The sequence below is a fragment of the Gobius niger genome (assembly GCF_951799975.1).
Source record: "Gobius niger genome assembly, chromosome: 18".
Taxonomy (NCBI): Eukaryota; Metazoa; Chordata; class Actinopteri; order Gobiiformes; family Gobiidae; genus Gobius; species Gobius niger.
In genome coordinates, this window is record NC_136869.1 from 22,612,515 (window position 1) to 22,632,603 (window position 20,089).

At 42.3% G+C, this 20,089-nt stretch overlaps 1 protein-coding gene across 2 annotated transcripts in view; it reads left to right on the forward strand.

The window, feature by feature from the left end:
* Positions 1-20,089, forward strand: part of nrp1a (neuropilin 1a) — a 117,638-nt gene that overhangs the window by 59,920 nt on the left and 37,629 nt on the right. For both annotated transcript variants that reach the window (XM_079575918.1, XM_079575919.1), the window contains exon 6: positions 4,896-5,062. In XM_079575918.1, coding sequence (XP_079432044.1) covers positions 4,896-5,062 — 167 coding nt within the window. The remainder of the gene's footprint in view (positions 1-4,895; positions 5,063-20,089) is intronic.

Consider the following 20,089-nt stretch of genomic DNA (forward strand, 5'->3'; position numbering starts at 1 on the left):
TATTTTTATTTTATTTTTATTTTTTTCATTTATTTCATTTTTTTTATTTCTTTTTTTTTTTTTTTTTTTTTTTCAGGCCACTGGGATTATTTTCCCTTCGCTTTTCACGTGCCACGGCTCATCCTTTTGTCTGACATAAAAACAAACTGTGTGATGATGTCATCAGGCTTAGTTTACTTGTGCAGGTGTGAGGGCTGGCCAGCAGGGGGCAGGTGTGAAACAGGGACCTTTAATCAAGGTGTACTTGAAATCATTTGTGCTTTTATGACCGTCCAGAAAACATAAAATATCATCATAGTGTTTTGATTAATAAATAAATAAAATAAAGATAGACTTTTTTTTAAAGGCAACAAATAATCGTTTGAATAATCGTGATTTCAATTGTGACTAAAATAATCGTGATTATTATTTTTTCAATAATCGAGCAGCCCTAGAACAAACCTTGAGTAATGTCATTAGTTTCAAATAAACTAAAACTAAAAGCTTGAGTCACATTTACAGCTTTTTAATCACATTTATTTATACACAATAAAACGGAAAGACAAGTATACAGTGCAATGTATAACAGTGCTATACACTAGTCTACCCCCTGGCTTAGTGGTCAAGGTTGTGACACATATGCTGGGCCTTTTGCCCATGCCTCCGTGTCATGCATCCCGGCACCGACAATTTGTTGAATGTCTCTCTGCTCTTCAACAACCACCACTCTCACTCCCAAGTTTCCTTTCTAATGAACTAAACAGAAAATCTTAAAACCGCTCTTGACATTTTATCCAAATCCAAATATCTAGATGTACAAAGTTTAAAAAAATCTAGATGAACTTTTGACAAGATTCTCTTTTCAAGCGACCACTGTTTATTTTTTTTGGCCGATATTTGTTTTTTGTAACACCTCCCACAGTTTACAATGACTGTTTTACAATCCCTGGTTCCAGTCAGACTGCGAAAGCCAACACCCGGCCTTTACCCCCCTACAGGGTTAACGCGCCGCTACGTCGTCAGAGCCCCCGACCCCCCCCCCTGACCCCCCCCGACCCCTCATTCTAACACACAAAACTGCAACTAAACATTTCATTACGCGCAAGGCGAGGCCCAGTTACCGCCATAAATCTGTCGGATAGATGAGACCACCCCGCTCACGCGCAGCACAAAGTCCGCCGTTCTTTTGAAAAACTAATGGAGATAGATGAAGTTCAGCGAATTGTCTAATCATCTCCCCGACAAAAAAAAAAAAGAAAGAAGTAGAGGATTAGCCCACAGGGGAGATGGATCCTAAACGGCCCCACAGTGAGTAATGCCTCGGTGATGAGTGTTGATGTCATATCGGGTTGCTTTCCGCCGACTTGCCCCTAAGCCATGTTTCCAGTGAGCAAGACGCTACGGGCCACTTTAGCAAACTGTCTAAAAAAACCCCCACAAAAGATGAAGTTATTGACTGAAAGTGACAGATTGAAAAAAAAAAAATGCTTTGAATTTGTGGTGTCTACTGTTTGGGAATATCATAAATGAGTCTGTTGTGTGCAGTGTCCCAACTGCAGTCCAGTCCTTCAAGCTTCCTGCTGAATTAGCCTCTTGTTTCCACATTTTTTCTTTCTTTTTTACTGATTATACAAAATTACAGAGCTCTTCTTTATAATCAACAGTTGTGTCTAATGAAACAACTTGAGCGTTTTAAGTGAACAGGTGCTTAGAGGATCAACCCATTTCTGTCCAGGCTCATTTTATCACCAGTTCTTGGCATAAACTCTTGCCAACTAGCCAAAAATGTGCTAATATTTTGATTGGAGTAATAAATGCTTCATGCTTTTTTCTGGTTTCCAAACAATAAAAGAAGGGAGCAATTTACGCCTGAAGTATTAGTTGTGGTTCAAGCTCATTCCAAACCTTCCTCATGCATGTGTAATATCCCTGACATCGAGCCCTCTGTAGCTACCTCATTCCATTTTAAACGCTAAGTACATAATTGAAAAGAAAAATGTGTCTACAACGAAGTCATATCACCAAGCTAGTATCGCTACTTCAATGACTACATGCCTTTCATCCCCTATCTACAATCACGTTACATCAGTCGACTTATCTCTCAAAACCACTCAGTTCTGTCATCCTGTCACCAACTTGCCCGCTCTTACATCACCGCCGGAAGGCTCCAAACTTTGCCTTGCGTTCCCCCTTTGACCATCTAAATCATTCATAATCCCCCTTATGCATAATACACCGCCGATTCCCCCCCCCCCCCCCCCACACTCGGGCGCTAAAGCTAACGGTACACGCCATCTGAAAGCTACTGCTGATGAGAGGTGATAAGGTGATGAAAGGAGCGCCTTGTCTTTTGTTCCGGACCCCGTTCTCTCCGTTTCTCCTCGCTCTCCTCCCCTCCAATCAGCCCCCTCGCCACATGCACATACCACGTCGCTATCTTAGCCAATATCAGTCTTTGGCTTCGCTTGCTAGGCCACATGATCAGATAAACAGGCCCCTTAGAGGCTAACAAACCCAGCCTTTGTATTGCTAGCTAACTTGCTAAAGATATGGAGCTTAGTGCAAAAGTTTGACAAGTTTGATTTTTGAATATTTTTTCCCTACTGGGCCATTTCTAGCTAAAAGCGGACTATGAATAGGAAATAATGTTCTTTGCTTTGAATTGCTTTGTATTGCTTTGTGCTTTTTTTTTTATATTTAGCATAAGCTAAGAGAAGCAATGCTATGGCAGAAATACTGTACTGTTGACATGCTGCATCTAATTGGCCTTTAAATCCTTTTTTCCGCCCCTTGTATTATTCCTATGGCCGATTATCTGTGTCTTGTACAAAAAAATGGCGGATAGCAAGTTACCAACAATGTGTTGGATGTAAATACTAAAGGGAAGAATACATCTGTGTTTGCAATGGAAGGTAAATGCTAATGGATATCTGTGAGGGAAAAAAAATGTCCTCATAGCAATGAGTTTACCTTTTGCAACTTTCAGAAAGTAATACTGTCATCATACATAATAAACCTTGGCCTCTTAGTTCATGATCAATAAAAAGGCTTTATTATTTGGTGCATGTTCACAAATGTCAACTTTTGCAATACATCGAAAGACGAAACAAATTCTATTCCACTACGAGAAAAAGAGTGAGGCCTCGGTCCTTTAAGATCATGCATTTTAAGGCCTCAACGATCAAAGCTAGAAACGTCCCTTATTTGGTGGATGTGGTGAGTGACAGAGGTGCGAGACAGTTAGCCTTTTATGTCAGCATACCAACATGGAAAGTGCGGAGATGACGGCGGACATATGCGGGCAGACAATGTTAAGCACAAAAACGCAGCCAGCGACAGCGGAGCGTTGGCTGTGAGGCAGATGGACGGACCATCTGTGGCGGCTCATAACTTGTAGCTACATCGCAGTTTTATTTTCATTCCATGCGCTCCGTCTGTTTTCCATATTCAGGTGCAGACGGAGGTGTGGTCGTCCAGATTACATTTAGCGTGATTTAAAAAGCACTTTTGAATTTGTAAATATTTGCAGTATTCTACTTACAGTGTTGGAAACCCTGTCATCAACAACATTACCGAACATATGCTAAGACAACGCTGGATAAGCTAGCAAGCCAAGAAATTCTAATAGTCTGTATCAGAATGTTAAGAAGTTTGCAAAATATTACACAGGCTTGTACTGGGTTATTCAGCCAGCTTTAATACAATCTGCTATAGCTTTGATTAACTGATCATTTTAAATCTGGTACAGGACCTTTAACTAGCAAGACATGCTATAATTGTAACTGCCTATTAACTAATGTGACAGTCTGGACGATACATTTATACATATCTTGGCCTAGCTGTGCAACACCCTTGGTATCTTTAGAACTTCCAAATAATTACTTAACTTTTGACCTGAAAAACTTGCCCAATGTCTGGCTTCTTGAGCTCGGATTATCAAACTGTCTCTATTGCCATTTGCGCCATCTGCCGAAACAATACCACATAATCAATAAACGCAAGTGCAGGCTCTCACACACACGTCCTTTCCCCCTGTCCTCCGCACCCCCCAGGTCACGTCGTTCTTTCCATACCCTGCGCCGGTGTCGGGCCGTCTGACCTCCACTACCACCCCCCACCCGTTTCCTCGCTGACCCAGTTTGCTCCCTGCAGCCAAAGGGGGCTCCGGGATGCCTTAGAATGACTGCCCCATGTCAACGCAAACAAGCAAAGACCCGGCATTTCCCTGGTGGTATTCCCATTGAGCGTGATATATAGCCTCCAAAAACAAGATACTAAACGTACCTAAAGGTCCCCCAAGAGACCAACCGAGTCACCATGTGCGAAAAAGATAAACTTCCCACGGGGACCCGGAGGCAACATAAGCGGACGGTGGAAAAAAAAAAAGAGAAATGACTACGGAGAAAGCCTAATATAGTCGTCAACTCCTGAATGTTTTATAGAGTCTTAATGCAGAAGGCCTCGGTGAGGAAGTGGGGAGGGTTCAGTGAAGCGTGGCTGATGCGCTGAGTGCCTGTCGTGCGTTGTCCCCGTCCCCAAAGATTCTGCCGCAGGACTCGGGAGAATCATTTTTGTGCGTGCAGAAGATATTTTATGCAGTCGCAACTTTTATAAATTCATGATTTAATGTTTGCGCCTCATAAACATTGCTGGAATGGTGTTTTGTTTCTTTCACGGCATGCCTCGGGTTATACAGTTTAAGGAGGTGGTCGGGACACACAGTTAATTGCAAACAAATCGATATCGCTATTGGAATGGCTGCAATTAGCCAAATGCAACGATATTTAGAATGCCTATTAAATAGAACGATACTGGATGAAAGAGAGCTTCCACAGAAAGATGTAAAAGAAAATAACAAGAAAAGGCGTGATTTCTTCTATTAAATGAACACTCTCCTCTCTGCTGTGATTCTCCAGACTTCGACTGCAGCGACCCTTTGGGGATAGAATCAGGCGAGATCACATCGGACCAGATCGTAGCCTCCTCCGAGTACAACCCCAGCTGGAGTGCGGAGCGCTCCCGACTCAACTACTACGAGAACGCCTGGACGCCGGCCGAGGACTCCAACAAGGAGTGGATACAGGTAAGAGACGCTGCCTTAGATGACTTAAGTTCACCATCGGTGTTTGACTTACTGGAGCAGATTTTTCTTACAAATGTACGCTGTTGTTAAATTGTCAATATGAATGTCAAGGTATAGTTGATATCTTGCAGAAAGTCTGGCGCTGCTGTGTTGTCGAAGACGAGCTAGAGTTATAGTCGGAAAATTGGCAGATTTCAAAGTTTCCTTCTGAAACACCGTTGTATTGTTTTGACTATAATGGGAAGAGTAGATGGTTGACTATTTGGAATGAAGACATTTTCCAAAACACACACTTCGATTTCCGTTTTCTTGTCTTCTCTGTAATTTCGACATCATCTTGCCTTGAAAAATGACAGATAACCCAAATACATAGACTTTTTCTTTTAAGTAGGAATGTAATAGGAGTAGGAAAGCAGTGTAAAGTGAAGAGAAAGCAACACACTGGATATTACAGCGAGGCCGTTGTTAGGTAGATACAGTACGAGCCGCGCAGCTGTGTTGCTGGAGGTGAGTCAGAGTCTGCAGCGTGAGCTGTATTCGAGGCGACTGGTGGAGGCTTGGACACAGTAGGAGCGTTCTTAGTTTGTCCTCCAGCTCTCTGAGGCGATGCTCACTCCTGTCATTAGTCAAACTGAACACTGACAAACACCATCCATCCTCTTGGACCACCACCGGAAAGCGCACGCTGTCGTACTGTCTTCCTTCACTTACAATGACTGGGTCCGTGGAGCTTACACTTCAAGATTTTATCATCTGGGAAGTCATTATCACCAAGTTTGGGTGCTTAATGATAAACAGCGTGAAATGTGTTTATAAAGTTATCCCTGTAAAGAATCGGGATATTAGAAATGCATTCGGGAAGTTAGAAATCAGTTGACCACAGCTCTCTAAACTTTACCTGCTCCTTCTTTCATTCCCTACATACAGAAATATTAGGAGCAGAAAGACTTCCAAACCAATCCAGAACAGATGACCACAGTAAATCTAAATAAAATAAAAAGTAAAAAAAATAGAAAGTAAATTCAGATCATACACTGCCTGACCCAGATATAAGTCACCACACAAAACAGTCACTGCCTTCTCCAGCACATCCCCAAGATTCTCAATGGGTTTATTATCTGGACTTTGTGGCGAAATCCGTTGGAGTAACCTGGTCATTCAGGATGTTTAGGTGGTCATCTGATCTCATTCTTTGGGCGCATAGTGTTGCTGAACCTTGACCTGACCAACTGCAGCAACCCCAGATCAGAACAGTTACATAAAGGACCCTTTTTCTTTGGTAATTTGTCCTCAAGTAAGTTGGTCCATGCTAAGGAGCTTCTTTCAAAGCATGAGAAATGCAAGAAATCCTAAGAAACCGCAATTAGGCATATTCCCCGCATGCCAGCTTTAAATTTATACCTCCATTCTCCACAAAAGAAGCAGTCACATTTTTTTTGTGTAGTCCAAATTCTCTCAGCACCATCCCATCTCCAACACATCTCCACCAGCGTCCGTGTGATTTATGAACGCAGTGCCTCCAGGCCTTGTAAAAGCCTGCACTGTTGTTCCATTTCTCCTTGTTTTTCTACAGTGCTGCTTCACCGAAAAAGTCCCCAAAAAAAAAATTGGCCCTGGTTTTATTCCTCCAGGGATAAATAATAGACCTGACCCTCAGCCAGATATTTGCACTGGGAGGACTATAAGCAAGCGTTTCCCTTTTTTACTGCAAAGAAAATATTGTCTTGAAAGCCTGCTGTTCCTCCATCAGACTAATTCAATCAGCCGGAGTGTATGGGTGGCTTTTCTTCTTCTCTTTTTTTGTGTGTGTGTGTGTCTTTTGGGTTTAACGGGTGGGAATGAAATGTCCGGCATGTTCCGCATTGTCTAGAGCAGGAACTAAGCTCGAGTTATGGCGAATCAGGAAGAAACATGGCTGATTTTACGGTTTCCTATGCTAACACCCTTGCGTTGTTTGGACTAAGACGGGTGGGACAAAAACATTGTGCATTGTCAAATATTTAACACTTGGACTTTTAATACATTTGCATTTAATCATAGGCTATGATAGGAGCAGAACAGAAAGATCGAGCTGGAAAAGACGGGCTCCATTCAGAGTTCGAGGACAGTTGGAATACTTGCTTTGTTTTCCTAAAAATTGGCGTCGGAGTGATTCAAATTCTGCCTCAGTCACGCCTTCCAAGTCCACAGATCCATGGGCTCAATTTGATCTACTAAGTATTATGAAAACCTTATTCATATTGTTCTTTCATATCAACTACAATAAATCACTGAGTGTAAGTCAATAAGTCCACTGTTTTGGCAACAAAGGGGGACAGAGTGAGGTCATTCCAGAGTCTAGGGGCAAACGTCTAAAAAGACAATCCTCCCCAACATTTGAAACAAATCTCTGATTTGACTTTCAGGAGACTAGAGCACAACAGTCAGCGATATACTGGGGGAGCCTCACCGTGCAACGCTCGAAAAGTACGACCTCAAATCTGAACACGAGTACGAAATTTGACTGGACTGGCCAATGACTTGGTGAGATGGGTTGATGTGGGCTGTTCTGGGTTTTACCTGTTCACATTCTGGCTACAGGTCTCCGGAATAGACTAAACCTCCTGCTATGTTCTTGTCAAACTCATCAAACTAGCTCATAGTCTGTATCCCTGTTGGAACTGCCCTGCGATTGCCCTTCCACTCCTGACAAATTGACACAACAACAGCAAGAATGGTAAGTTTTCCATCTGACTGACATTGGCACATCTTCGCCCATATTCTTGCTGTTCAAATCGCCATCGACTGGACTGTCCTAAAGTAGCTCTTAAACCTGGTCTATCCCCGTCAGTGCGCATTACCGAAGGACTTCAATGATTTGACGCTCTCTGCCTTCTCGTATTGATCACATCCGGGATTTGATTTCGCCATAAAATCCAGATTTCTAAGGGTTCGCTAATGGCCGTCTTTTCTTTTCCCCCCCGATACTAATCACATCGACACACCAAAATGCTCCTCTTGTTCCTTTTTCTAATTCCTCATTTCGAAACCCGGCTAAGGATCCCGAGCTCGCGCGGATCGCTCCCGTAATTTATATTTTGCGATGAGTGAGATGCACTTCACGGCGCCCTCTCCAAATCGTTGAGGCTCAATTATCACAAGTGGTTTTAAAAAGGAGTGGAATTCTTCATCGCGGCTAAATTAGGGATGTCCGCGGCGTAGCGACAAGCGAGAACTCCCCGGTGGCACGCACAAATCATCCGAGCACGCCATCGCTTGCATAGTAATCTGTTCATTTGGAGGGTTTTCTTTTTCATATTTTTTCGATCATTTGCCGCGGAGGAGATGAGCATTATGCACGACAGCCATGTTGTTCAATTGAAACCCCCAGCTTTTCTTGGCTTTTCGCTCAATCTAGATGTGTCAACGTGTTTTATTGGTGAAAGAGAAGGGGAAGACTTTTGTTTTTCTTTGTAGAGCAGCAGGAGCGGTTTTGGCTGACTTCCTCTTTGACAAAATGTTTTTGGAAGATTGCACTGATGTTTACTCTAACAGATCTTTTGTTCCCACTAAGTTGCTTAGTTAGTAAGGCTGGGAAGGTTGTTGTTTTGCAATATGTCGGTCAAGGTCTGTATCATATTTTTCCAAGTTTTGTATTTGAAAATCAGGGACGTTTCCCGGCGCCCAATGCGAACTACTCCATCACCTCAAACAAGCTCCAAAGGGGGTAAAATACGGTCAAAACGGGAGCCTTGGGTGCTATGCTAGCCTCGCATCCACTACCACCCAGGCTACTGCAGGTGGCAGTTCTCGCGAGGCTAGTGACAGAGTTCACTTTGGAGAAGCAAAGAACTGTGGTTTTGTTTTTTAACAATACGGGAGATTTACATGATAATACTAATATATATATATATACAGTATAGTATTTTTCATACTCATCTGATTTTGACTGGCTAGAAAATTACAACAATTAGGGATGTAACGATTAATTGAAAATCTATTTCAACAGCATACAATGTAGAAAAGGAAAAATCTCTCGCACACTGTATACTTGCAACACCAGTGTTCCTTTATGGTGCAGGTCACACCCTATTTAAGGATGGCTTCTCATTCACAAAAAACATTTTGCCTGACGAAGGCCACTGGCCGAAACGTTGCATGAATAAAGGAACACTGGTGTTGCAAGTATACAGTGTGTGAGAGATTTTTCCTTTTCTACGTTTGGCCTCTATGCCTTCTCTTACGCACCTGTTTTAAACAAAGAGATGTGCGAAGTAAACCTTCTTTAACAGCTTACAATGTGAATTGATTGATTGATTGAAAATATATATATTTAAATAAAAGAATCAAAGTTAAAGAAAATGATTAGTTAATGTCTTTTTAATTTTTTATTGTAATGTACAGTTCTCTCACTCAGATAAAAGTTACAGTTGCAGATGTTAAAATAAAATAAACATATTTTGGTTCTTAAATGAGTCATTCATTATGTTAAAAAGAAATTGAAATTGGGACCTGGAAATTGAATAGGGGCTTGATGCATCGTTACATCCCTAATAATTATAATTAAAGTTAAAATGTGTTGGTGCCAATTGATTGAAAAATGTCTCCTCCATCTCCATCTCTGCCATTTGTATATCTAATTTATAACTTTTGGAAAGTCAACTTGTGCTTTCCCATTCAATTCATTCAGGATAAAATATTGCACTTTGTTATAATAACAAATCAACAATACTTCAAGTATCGAGCCCTCTGTACCGTGGTATGTATTGTATCATGACAAAAGTTATTGTCTCTGAAATCTAGTTTGTTTATTAATTATTTTTTGTGTTTTATTGTTATAGTCCATTGAAGTGGTTCTCAACTGGTGCGTCCTTCGAGTCCTGGTTCACCAGAATCACTAGTTTATTGATCCCCTACTGTGCAGATCTTTAAACTTTGTATTGAAACATTTTTTATTTTTTTTTGGGACATTTTTTTAAGATTAAATGTCCCCAATTTTTGTGTATCATAAAAGTTTTATTCAATCATCTTATTTGATCCTTCTCTTTAATTTCATATTTCTGCATATTCTTCTTAACGACATAACGTAGAGAGACAAAGAGAGTGTGAGAGAGAGTCGGGGTACAGAAGGAGAGTGAGCATGTGCGTCCCTCTCCGGGTAATTAGATTGCTGTGGCCGTGCATTGAGTGCGGGGTTAGCCAGGTCATTAATCAGCCTGTGTGGAGATGGACAGATGTCCTTTGAGGAGCCAATAATCCTTCAAAAACAGCCTTTCGCAGAGAGCCCACTCCTCTTTGTAGCACTCCCCCAACATTCTCCTGAACAAGCGCGGGGTCGATTTGTGTACACTCACTCCCAATGTAGCCAATTTCTCTTTTTTTCCCCCCTCTCTCCCGCTCTCTCTGTCTTTGAAGCTTAAGAGGATGAACAGCGGGGATCAGTGCAGCGAAATTAAATGAAGGAACAACCCCAGACTTAGTAGATGTAAGAACTTCTCCAAATAGGGTGACTTTATAAAGAAACATTTCTCTTAAGCAGCTACAAGTTCAAGTTCAGTGCAGCCTTTTTGGACGGCTGCCTGTTGCCAGAGGGGCAGACGGCAGGAGGGGAAGACGGCTCAGACAATGGTGACTTTGCAAGCGAAACAAACATGTTTATGCTCGTATAAGGCAGCCATTGAAAGTGTAATTTGGGGCTAACATTGACTTATTTTTTTAAACATACTTTGGCAAGCCTGCAACAGTGCCTTTGACAAACAACAGAGTAATGTGTATTGATGGGGTCTTCTTTTGTTTAGGGTTGTTCAAATGTCAAAACCTCTGGATGTGGAAGTTTACGGTAATTTGCAGAAATCTTGAAAATAATACAACATGCACAGCTTTATTTACGTGCCATTGGATCCCATTCGGTGACAGGCTGCATGATGTCATCAGGATTTTGCGGCCTCCGGGTAGATTTACAATCGCAGAGCTGGACGTTCCCTGACGTTTCGCAACTTTAAACTCTACCAGACTTTAAACTCGTGCACTGAATTAATTTTATCTATACTCTTGCCCTTACTGTAATTGATTAATTTTATGCTGATGTCCAGAGGAGAAGGAGCAACAAAACAGAGGTTAGGTAACTTTGTGTGAACGAGCAAGAAAAAATGGTGCTCAAGACGGAGCGAAATCGTGCTCAAGACAGAGCGAGTCAAAACAAGACTTAAAAATAGTGCTCAAGACAGAGCGAGTCAAAACAAGACTTAAAAATAGTGCTCAAGACAGAGCGAAATCGTGCTCAAGACAGAGCGAGTCAAAACAAGACTTAAAAATAGTGCTCAAGACAGAGCGAAATCGTGCTCAAGACAGAGCGAGTCAAAACAAGACTTAAAAATAGTGCTCAAGACAGAGGGAAACAGTGCTCAAGACAGAGCGAGTCAAAACAAGACTTAAAAATAGTGCTCAAGACAGAGCGAGTCAAAACAAAACTTAAAAATAGTGCTCAAGACAGAGCGAAATCGTGCTCAAGACAGAGCGAGTCAAAACAAGACTTAAAAATAGTGCTCAAGACAGAGCGAAATCGTGCTCAAGACAGAGCGAGTCAAAACAAGACTTAAAAATAGTGCTCAAGACAGAGCGAGTCAAAACAAGACTTAAGAATAGTGCTCAAGACAGAGCGAATCTAAACAAGACTTAAAAATGCATATAACTGAAAGTATTTTATCTACACTCTTGCCTCTTACTGTAATTGATTAATTCTATGTTGATGTTTTTATTTATTTATTTATGCAACTGTGAAGCACTTTGAATTGCCTTGTGTATGAATTGTGCTCTACAAATAAACTTGCCTTGCCTTGCCATGCATCCGTGGCCTTATAATGGCTCTCTTTTCACATTCTGTTTTAGCCAAATTGACAGACTTCAAACCTCATTAAGTATAGATGAGTGTTTACCCCGTGACTTCACCGTCTCTGCTTTATGAACTTTGCACGCTGGGTAAATTCAAGTCCACATTTGCCCCCTGCGACTTGGAAACACTATACCGGGCTCCACTGGGGACGATCGCCGGGACGGTTGACATAACGTTTTTCGAGTGGCTTTTTGGATTATGGCAGACAGGATATGAGCGCGCGGGAGTCTCCTTGGTGGATGACGCTGGGAGAGCTAGCTATAGCCTTGAGTGTGTCTGTCCCAGGCCATTGATCGCACGCGCATGAATAATTTAGCGAGTCTTTGAGAGAAGCCGACTGTCAATAGCTGAAAGCCTCTTTAGGCAGCAATATACAGTAGCGTTATTCCATACGGTGGCTCGGAGATAGCAGTTCTCGCCACATTTGGCTATCCCTCCTATCTATAATTTAGCCGCAATGGCTCCTGTCATTATCTCCAATCTTCTCGCCAATAAGCAGTGTGCATGTGCTTCATGGATGATTACGCTATCAGGCTTTTCATGTTATCAGCGGCAAGTTGTCATAGATTTCTCCAGAGCTAGTCTACACAATAAGATTTTGCTCCAAAAAAATTACCTGTTTTTCTCCGGTCTGACATTATTTGTTAAGTTATTTGTTTTACTTCCGCTTTGGAAATAGGCACAGGATGGGATATACGAAGAGGGTTGAGTCCCACAACTGTCAAGCATGTGTACAGTACATAATGTGGGTTTTGAGCAAGTCCCATTTCCATCGTTGGAACGTGAAATGGTCCCTAAGACAAATACTTGTGTGCACATTTTTTTAGTTAAAATGTTCTCTTATTTTCTCTGTATTATTGGAAACTTTCTTGAGTAGTTTGTTGAGTAGTTGGAAACCTACTTGGACAAAATGCCCAATATTCCCATGATACAACAGATGCTGTAACATTCACATGAGGGACATTTTGATTGAGTCTCAAATAGAATCCAAATGGAAAAAAAATGATCTTGCTCATTCCAGTACTCGCTCTAACCTTTTCATAAACCAAACAGCAGAAAAATGTGCATTCGGAGGGAAAACATTGATGTGTGCCTACTGTCTAACCCTTTTGTCCCAGTCCCATCTCCTAAAACATGAAAGCAAGGCTAAAGGATGCCATTGTTTGTTTACCTAGCGCGCTAATTTGTCTTGCGATGCTAATCTGAAGGTAAAGTCTGGCACTGACACACCGCTTCCCTTTTTTTGTGGGGAGGAACCGGGAAACAGTGAAACCTGGCGCACTTAGCAAAGATAACAAGCCACAACCGTGCCGTTCCGACCAGCCAAACAACCACTAATTGCAGACTTCCTCCAGGAAAAATGCCACTTCAGCCGCCGCGTTGTTTACCTAGCACATGCTAACACGGCCCGCTAAGCCTTACCATACATATCCTGTTTTCCCTTCTCATGTGAGTGTGCTTTCAATTAGCTTAGCTTTTTTTTTTTTTTCTCAGTTGCCATTGTCTCGCTTTTGTTCCCATTCCAAGACCTACCGCATCGTTGAGAAATTACTGTACAAAATGCAGTAATTAGCGGTAGTTTGTCACAGAGACTTCAATAGACAAGGCCAAGTGCAGTAAATCACTACTGCTAGCTTAACATTTTTTTTGAGAGTAGTAGTTAGTAGTAGTAGTAGTAGTAGTAGTAGTAGTAGTAGTAGTAGTAGTAGTAGTAGTAGTAGTAGTAAGGCTAACAATAGTTGGTTAATATAATATTCTTAAGATTCAGATTAAGTTTTAAAGAGTAGTAGTAGTAGTAGTAGTAGTAGTAGTAGTGGTAGTAGTAGTAGTAGTAGTAGTTAGGCTAACAATAGTTGCTTAATATAATATTCTTAAGATTCAGATTAAGTTTTAGAGAGTAGTAGTAGTAGAAGTAGTAGAAGTAGTAGAAGTAGTAGTAGTAGTAGTAGTAGTAGTAGTAGTAGTAGTAGTAGTAGTAAGGCTAACAAAAGTTGGTTAATATAATATTCTTAAGATTCAGATTAAGTTTTAAAGAGTAGTAGTAGTAGTAGTAGTAGTAGTAGTAAGGCTAACAATAGTTGCTTAATATAATATTCTTAAGATTCAGATTAAGTTTTAGAGAGTAGTAGCAGTAGTAGTAGTAGTAGTAGAAGTAGTAGTTAGGCTAACAATAGTTGCTTAATATAATATTCTTAAGATTCAGATTAACTTTCAGAGAGTAGTAGCAGTAATGGTAGTAGTAGTAGAAGTAGTAAAAGTAGTAGTAGTAGTAGCATTAGTAGTAGTAGTAGTAGTAGTAGTAGTTAGGCTAACAATAGTTGCTTAATATAAGATTCTTAAGATTCAGATTAACTTTTAGAGAGTAGTAGCAGTAATGGTAGTAGTAGTAGAAAGTAGATGTTGAGCTGACAGCAGTTGGATAAGTACTATGAGTTAGCAAAAGAAGCAGTAGCCTAGTAGTAGAAGCAGTAGACGTAGTAATTGTAATCAAAGTACCTGCTAAAGTAGCACAAGTAGAAACACATAAGTTGTAGTAGTTGTAGAGTTTGCAACAGAAGTAGAAGCAGTAGAAGTAGTCGGAATCATCAATACTTATTTGGTGTAAGTTGTTTGCTAATGCCCTAAATCCCAAACCCTCAGTGCAGATGAGCAACTACACCCTGCAATACGGTAATGAAGCACAGTTGATGAAGCTTGCGGGTCTGTGCGGTGGCTGTAAGGGGCTCGTCCGGTGAGATCACCCCGGCAGGACACACTGATGGAAACAATGGCGACCAGCGGTGCCCAGGCAGGCGCAGCTCTGAATGGGAAAATCAATGCGCGGCGAGGGATCCACGCTGGAGCGGAGCAGGCTGAAAAAAGGGAGGAGAGGAAATCGAAGCCCGGGGATGGCGTGATGTAATGAAATGAGGATGCTGTTTTTAGGAGGGAAAAAAGTTCGGCTGAGTGCAGGCCTCTTCACCGTTTCAGGAGAGCGGATTCCACAGCTGCCGGTGACGATGGCAACTTCCCAATGGAAGTAGTCATTATTACCAACACATTGATGACAAGCCGCAAATATTTAGACAGACGTTGTCAGTTATTGGAAGGGAAATGGACTAATTTTCTGCGTTTGTGTTGTGCTCTGCTTCAGACCCATAGTCAAGTCTAAAGCGTGAGTAACTCTGTGACATTTTTCGTTTGTAAAGGTAGCTCTCAGGGCAAAACATTCAAGCCCCCACGGGTCAGTGACCACCCCAGCTGGATGATTCAGCCTATTGTGCATGTAGAGCGATTCACACACATTTCATTTCAAGTGCCATGCCTTTCTTTCCGAGTATGCCACATCTTCTCGATAAAGTTCAGTCTTTTCAGTTTAAATTGTTTTAAGGTTGTTTTAGGCTGCTTCCTGTGGCCTTCGTCTGACAGCAGCGGAAGAAAACTTTTCTGTTTGCCTCAAAGAACGGGTGAACACAGTCACAGCTACACATTGTTAGAGCCAGTACTGTAGCAGGACTATTTCTCATCTAGAAAAACAAGTCTGTCTGTCTGTCTGTCATTTTTTTTAAATGAAATTGCTAATATTGCAATTAGCAACACTACAGAAATCCGATGAGGTCTTGACACATTTCCCTACAAAGTTTATGGTCATAGTGACTCCACTTGGCCTTGTCGTTTGAAGTATGTTTGGCAGCTGGAGGCAGAGGGAAGGAAGCATGAGGAGGAAATGACTGAGTTGTGTCCTTTCCTTTGTATGACTCCTCCTTAAGACTTTAACTGCGTGTTTTTGCCCACCGGCGTCACATGACTAAGGCCTGAGTAAGAACTAAGAGCATGAAAAGTGCATGACCCGTGGGTATGTAACGTCTGGAATATACTTCTTGGTGAGAAAGTATGAATGAGGACCGCATGACTGATTAAGGGCTTTTTTTTTAGCAGTGCGTTAGTCATTTGAGTGTTGTCTGAAGCTAATACAGTTTTAAAGTGTTATTATTCAAGCATTCTCAAAGTATCAGTGCCGGGTGAGACATGGGGTCACCCTTGAGCATGGTTAGTTAGTCATCGGAGAACAACAATCACCTCACAAGACTGTCCCAAAGAAAAGTAGTGTGTTTCCCTGCCTTATATGATGATGACGGTGCTTCCATTTCTATCTGAATATGTATTTATTAAGTTAAGTCCATAAGCAGGGAGAACATTGATGTACTGTTTCTTAAAGCATTCCATTGTCAAGAAAATATTTTGGCCCTCGAGCTAATCTAAATGGTGATCATTGAGCTCCAGGGACTTACTGCCTTTTGAATGACTTTAAACTGGAAAGTCCCACTGAGAGTTCAAGGTTGACTTGGCACTTGAAATGACCCTATTGCGCATGTTTTAAAGTCACACTATTTTTTTTTCATGTGTGTTTTTTAAATAGTACATGACAAACTATTTTGATTAGATTTTAATCTATCAACTTTTTGACACGAGGGCCACAAACTTCCGGTGCCGGTTTTTGACGTTTTAAACACATACAGTTCTCAAATTAGACTCTCATCATCTAAAAACATGCACAATGGCAACAGTTATGCTTAATATTTCTTTATGGCATTGAAAATATCAGTGTTGTTCACATGTTTGCACCTATGCATCTGGGTTTGGTCAATAGTTTGCTGGCCGGAAGGAAGGGCTAGATGGACCACGTTTGGCCCGCAGGCCTTAGTTTAATCTAATCTATGTCTATATGATCGATTTCTTGTAAGTTAATACATAATTATTCATCTAGATTCACATTGTTCATTGCATATTATTGAATCACCTTGTAATGTAATTACTTTTTTACTTTTTACTCATTACCCAGGCTCCCGGACAAAGGGACTAGTGAAAAGATTTCTTTTAAGCTTTCAAAATAATATCCAAACTATCTAACTCCAGATCTAGACGAAATGCTTTTTTTCCTTTGACCCACAATTAACCTCCCAATTTTCAAATTCCCATTTCCCTGTCCAGCCATATTAAACCACATTATATCCCCACCGCTAACTACTGTTCTCCTCAAACCCGGTGATCATTGGAACGCATGCATAATTTACCGTCTCCGAAGAGGTGTCGCCGCGCTAAAAATACCCCACGTCCTGTCAGCTGGATATTGTGATGAATGTTAGGTCCCCGGCGCGGCGCACAGGTCCGGCCACATTCCCACTAATACAATTTTCATGAAAGGGAAATTAATTACGCTTACAGGTAATGGGGCGGACTACAGTAAAATGGTGCACAGATGCTCGGAGTATTATTTTATTTTTCCATTTTTTTGGGGGGGGGGGCGGGTGCAATCCGGTGCCAACCGCGTTTTTCCCGTCACCCCCGGAGCAGTGCCGATTAGTGTCTGTCATTCGCGCGCTCTACACTCCATCGGCTCCGCGAGCTCATTTCCATATTTCCGTGCAGCGAGCGGTATTATGATGAATTATCTCCCATCTATTATCTCCGCGGGTTCTTATGGCCAGATTTAGAGGACGGTAATATACTTTTATTGCAATAGGAGCAATAGAGAGTGGAATTATCACCAGGTATTATTACTGCAATGGCTTTTTGCGCTGCAGTTATTGCCAGTGAGGTTTGTTTGAGCAGCTATGGGCCGACGGCGGGGTGCAGTTCGTGACCATGGAGGCGAGAGATGACGACTATTGAAAAGAAGGTGGAGCTGTAGGAGTAAAAGTAGTCATTGTAGTTTGAATCATTAGCAGTATTTTAGAAGTACAGAAGTTAGCTTACATTTCATGAGCCCGAACCATCACATCTTCTATTCAGTTGCAGAAATAAATGTACTGCTGTCATTTTTTCATACTCCATCATTTACATATTATCGTTGACAGATCTTTTGCAAAATGAATGACTGCGCTCCAGTCTTTTTCCCCGTGGTAACCCCCTCACGATCCCTTCGCCGATCAGAAGAGTTCCAGAGCATTAGGAGTCTGTCAGGGAATGGATTTTTTAAAGTATTTACTAAACTTCTTTCCCACACTGCTGCTGCTGCTGCTGCTTCTCCTGCAACTCAATTAGGAGGCAATCAAGCGCGAGCCGGAGATAGGGCCGTTTGCTGTTCCTTTGGATGTTTTCCCCCCCGACTTCACCCGATAATATGGGGCTGAAGAAGAAGAATAGTGCGAGACAACACAAGACGAACATGAGGCTAATGCCGGCGCACAATTTTGTGTGTTGTTTTTTTCTCCAAACAAGTCCAGGAGATGACTCACCTCTACTGCTACTGTGGGAAGTAGTTCGAATGGGAAAAGTAGAACAAGATTGGTGAAAGTGTCTAGACTTGAAAACTCAGAGCAACTTCATGGGTTGCTCTGTCTGGTGGGTGTTGGAGTCTGGGCCTGCATTTGAGAGCAGAAAACCATCTTTGGACCGTCTTTGGCTTCGATTACAGCCGTCGTTTCAATAAGATATTATTATCATCAAGAACTTCAGAGAGTGTGAACACTGTGCAAAGCCTTCTCCAGCACGTCCCAAAGATTATCAATGTGGTTAAGATCTGGACTCTTTAGCCAATCCGTTTGTGAAAATGATGTCCCTTGCTCCCTGAACCACTCTTCCACACTTTCTTTCAATAAGCCCGAGGAATCCTGGTGTTGTCATCGTGGAATATGACCATCACAGAAGGGAAGAAGAAATCCATTCAGGAATTCAAGATGTTCAGGTAGTGCAGCAACCCCAGATCAGAACAGTTGCTTAAATCCAGGTGGACACTTTTTATTGGGGTCGGGCAGCGTAAATGCACTGCACAATCTCCACAATGGTTAGGCCACTGCGCCTCCACTACCTTTGCAAAGACAAATTCAGGTTGACGATTCTTGCTGACATTTTGACATTAACAAGAGCTCAACATAAGAACAATCTGGCAAATACTTTTATATCAATTTCACCAAAGATGTCACACACGTCCCTCGAATTTTAGCCCCACAGGATTGAGATTATGGAAATCAGCTAAACCAGTATCTCACCGCCAGTAATGTTTGTTTTGCACTTTGTCCGTGGGACTCGGCGTGGAGCTCCGCCCGGGCCCGGCTGCACTGTGCCTCTAACAAGCGCGCATTAATAAATCATGGCTCGCTCATTAGGCCTGGCCCCGTTATCGTGGTCTGCCTGTGAAAATTGATCCGGTCTCCTCCTCGGTGTACGCGGCGGACCCCGGGCTGCGTGTCCTTCACTCTTCCCTGAGCCCTCGCCGCCCGCCAGCCAGACGAGCGAGAGCCGCGTGTTTGCATCGCGTCTGCCAAAAGGGTAACCCGACGCGCCGTTCAAATGAATTCGCAATGTCAAAAAACATCAGTGAGCCTGCGCTTCAAGGCCGCAGTCAGACAACCGGCAGATATCCGACAGCGAGGAGACAAAGCATCGATTCGTTCTCACAAAATGTTATGAACAAGAATAAAAAGGTGGAAAGTAGCTAAGGTGGTTAGCATCTCATGGCCAAAAAGGTTACACAGTTGGTGCAATTCCTGAACCGTATTTGTGTGGAGTTTTTAAAAGTTTTCTTCATGTCTTAAAGGGTAGCCCCATCTAGTGGTGGAAAGTAGCACATATTTCATTGTTCAGGGATTATGCACGTCTACCTTTTCACTTGCAGTTCATTCTTTCTCTACTTTTGCTCAAATAGAATTATTGAGTTTACTCCATCCATCCATCCATCCATCCATCCATCCATCCATCCATCCATCCATCCATCCATCCATCCATCTTCTTCCACTTGTCCGTTGCCAGGTCATGGGGGCAACCGATCGAGTTGCCCAAATCACATTGCACCAGCCCCTTATGGCTCCTCCTGCAGGTGGTGGGTCCACGGAAGGACGGCCTCATGGTTCTAACCAGGCCTGTTGGTCTCTCATAAGGGGCTTCTGAACCGCTCTTTGTCTGACCCGTCACCTAGGACCTGTTTGCCATGGCAGACCCTACCAGGGGCACGATGCCCCCGACAACAGAGCTCCTAGGATCATTTGGGCACTCAAACCCCTCCACCACGTTAAGGTGGCGGTTCCAGGAGGGGTAACTCCATCCACCATTGCCCAATTATCCTAAACACTTACCCTCCAACTGAGTACGCTTGACCACAGACTTATACATTGGCTTGCGATGTAACGTGAACGTGAACGTGAACGTCGACCAAAGTTGCAAAAGTCCACCATAAC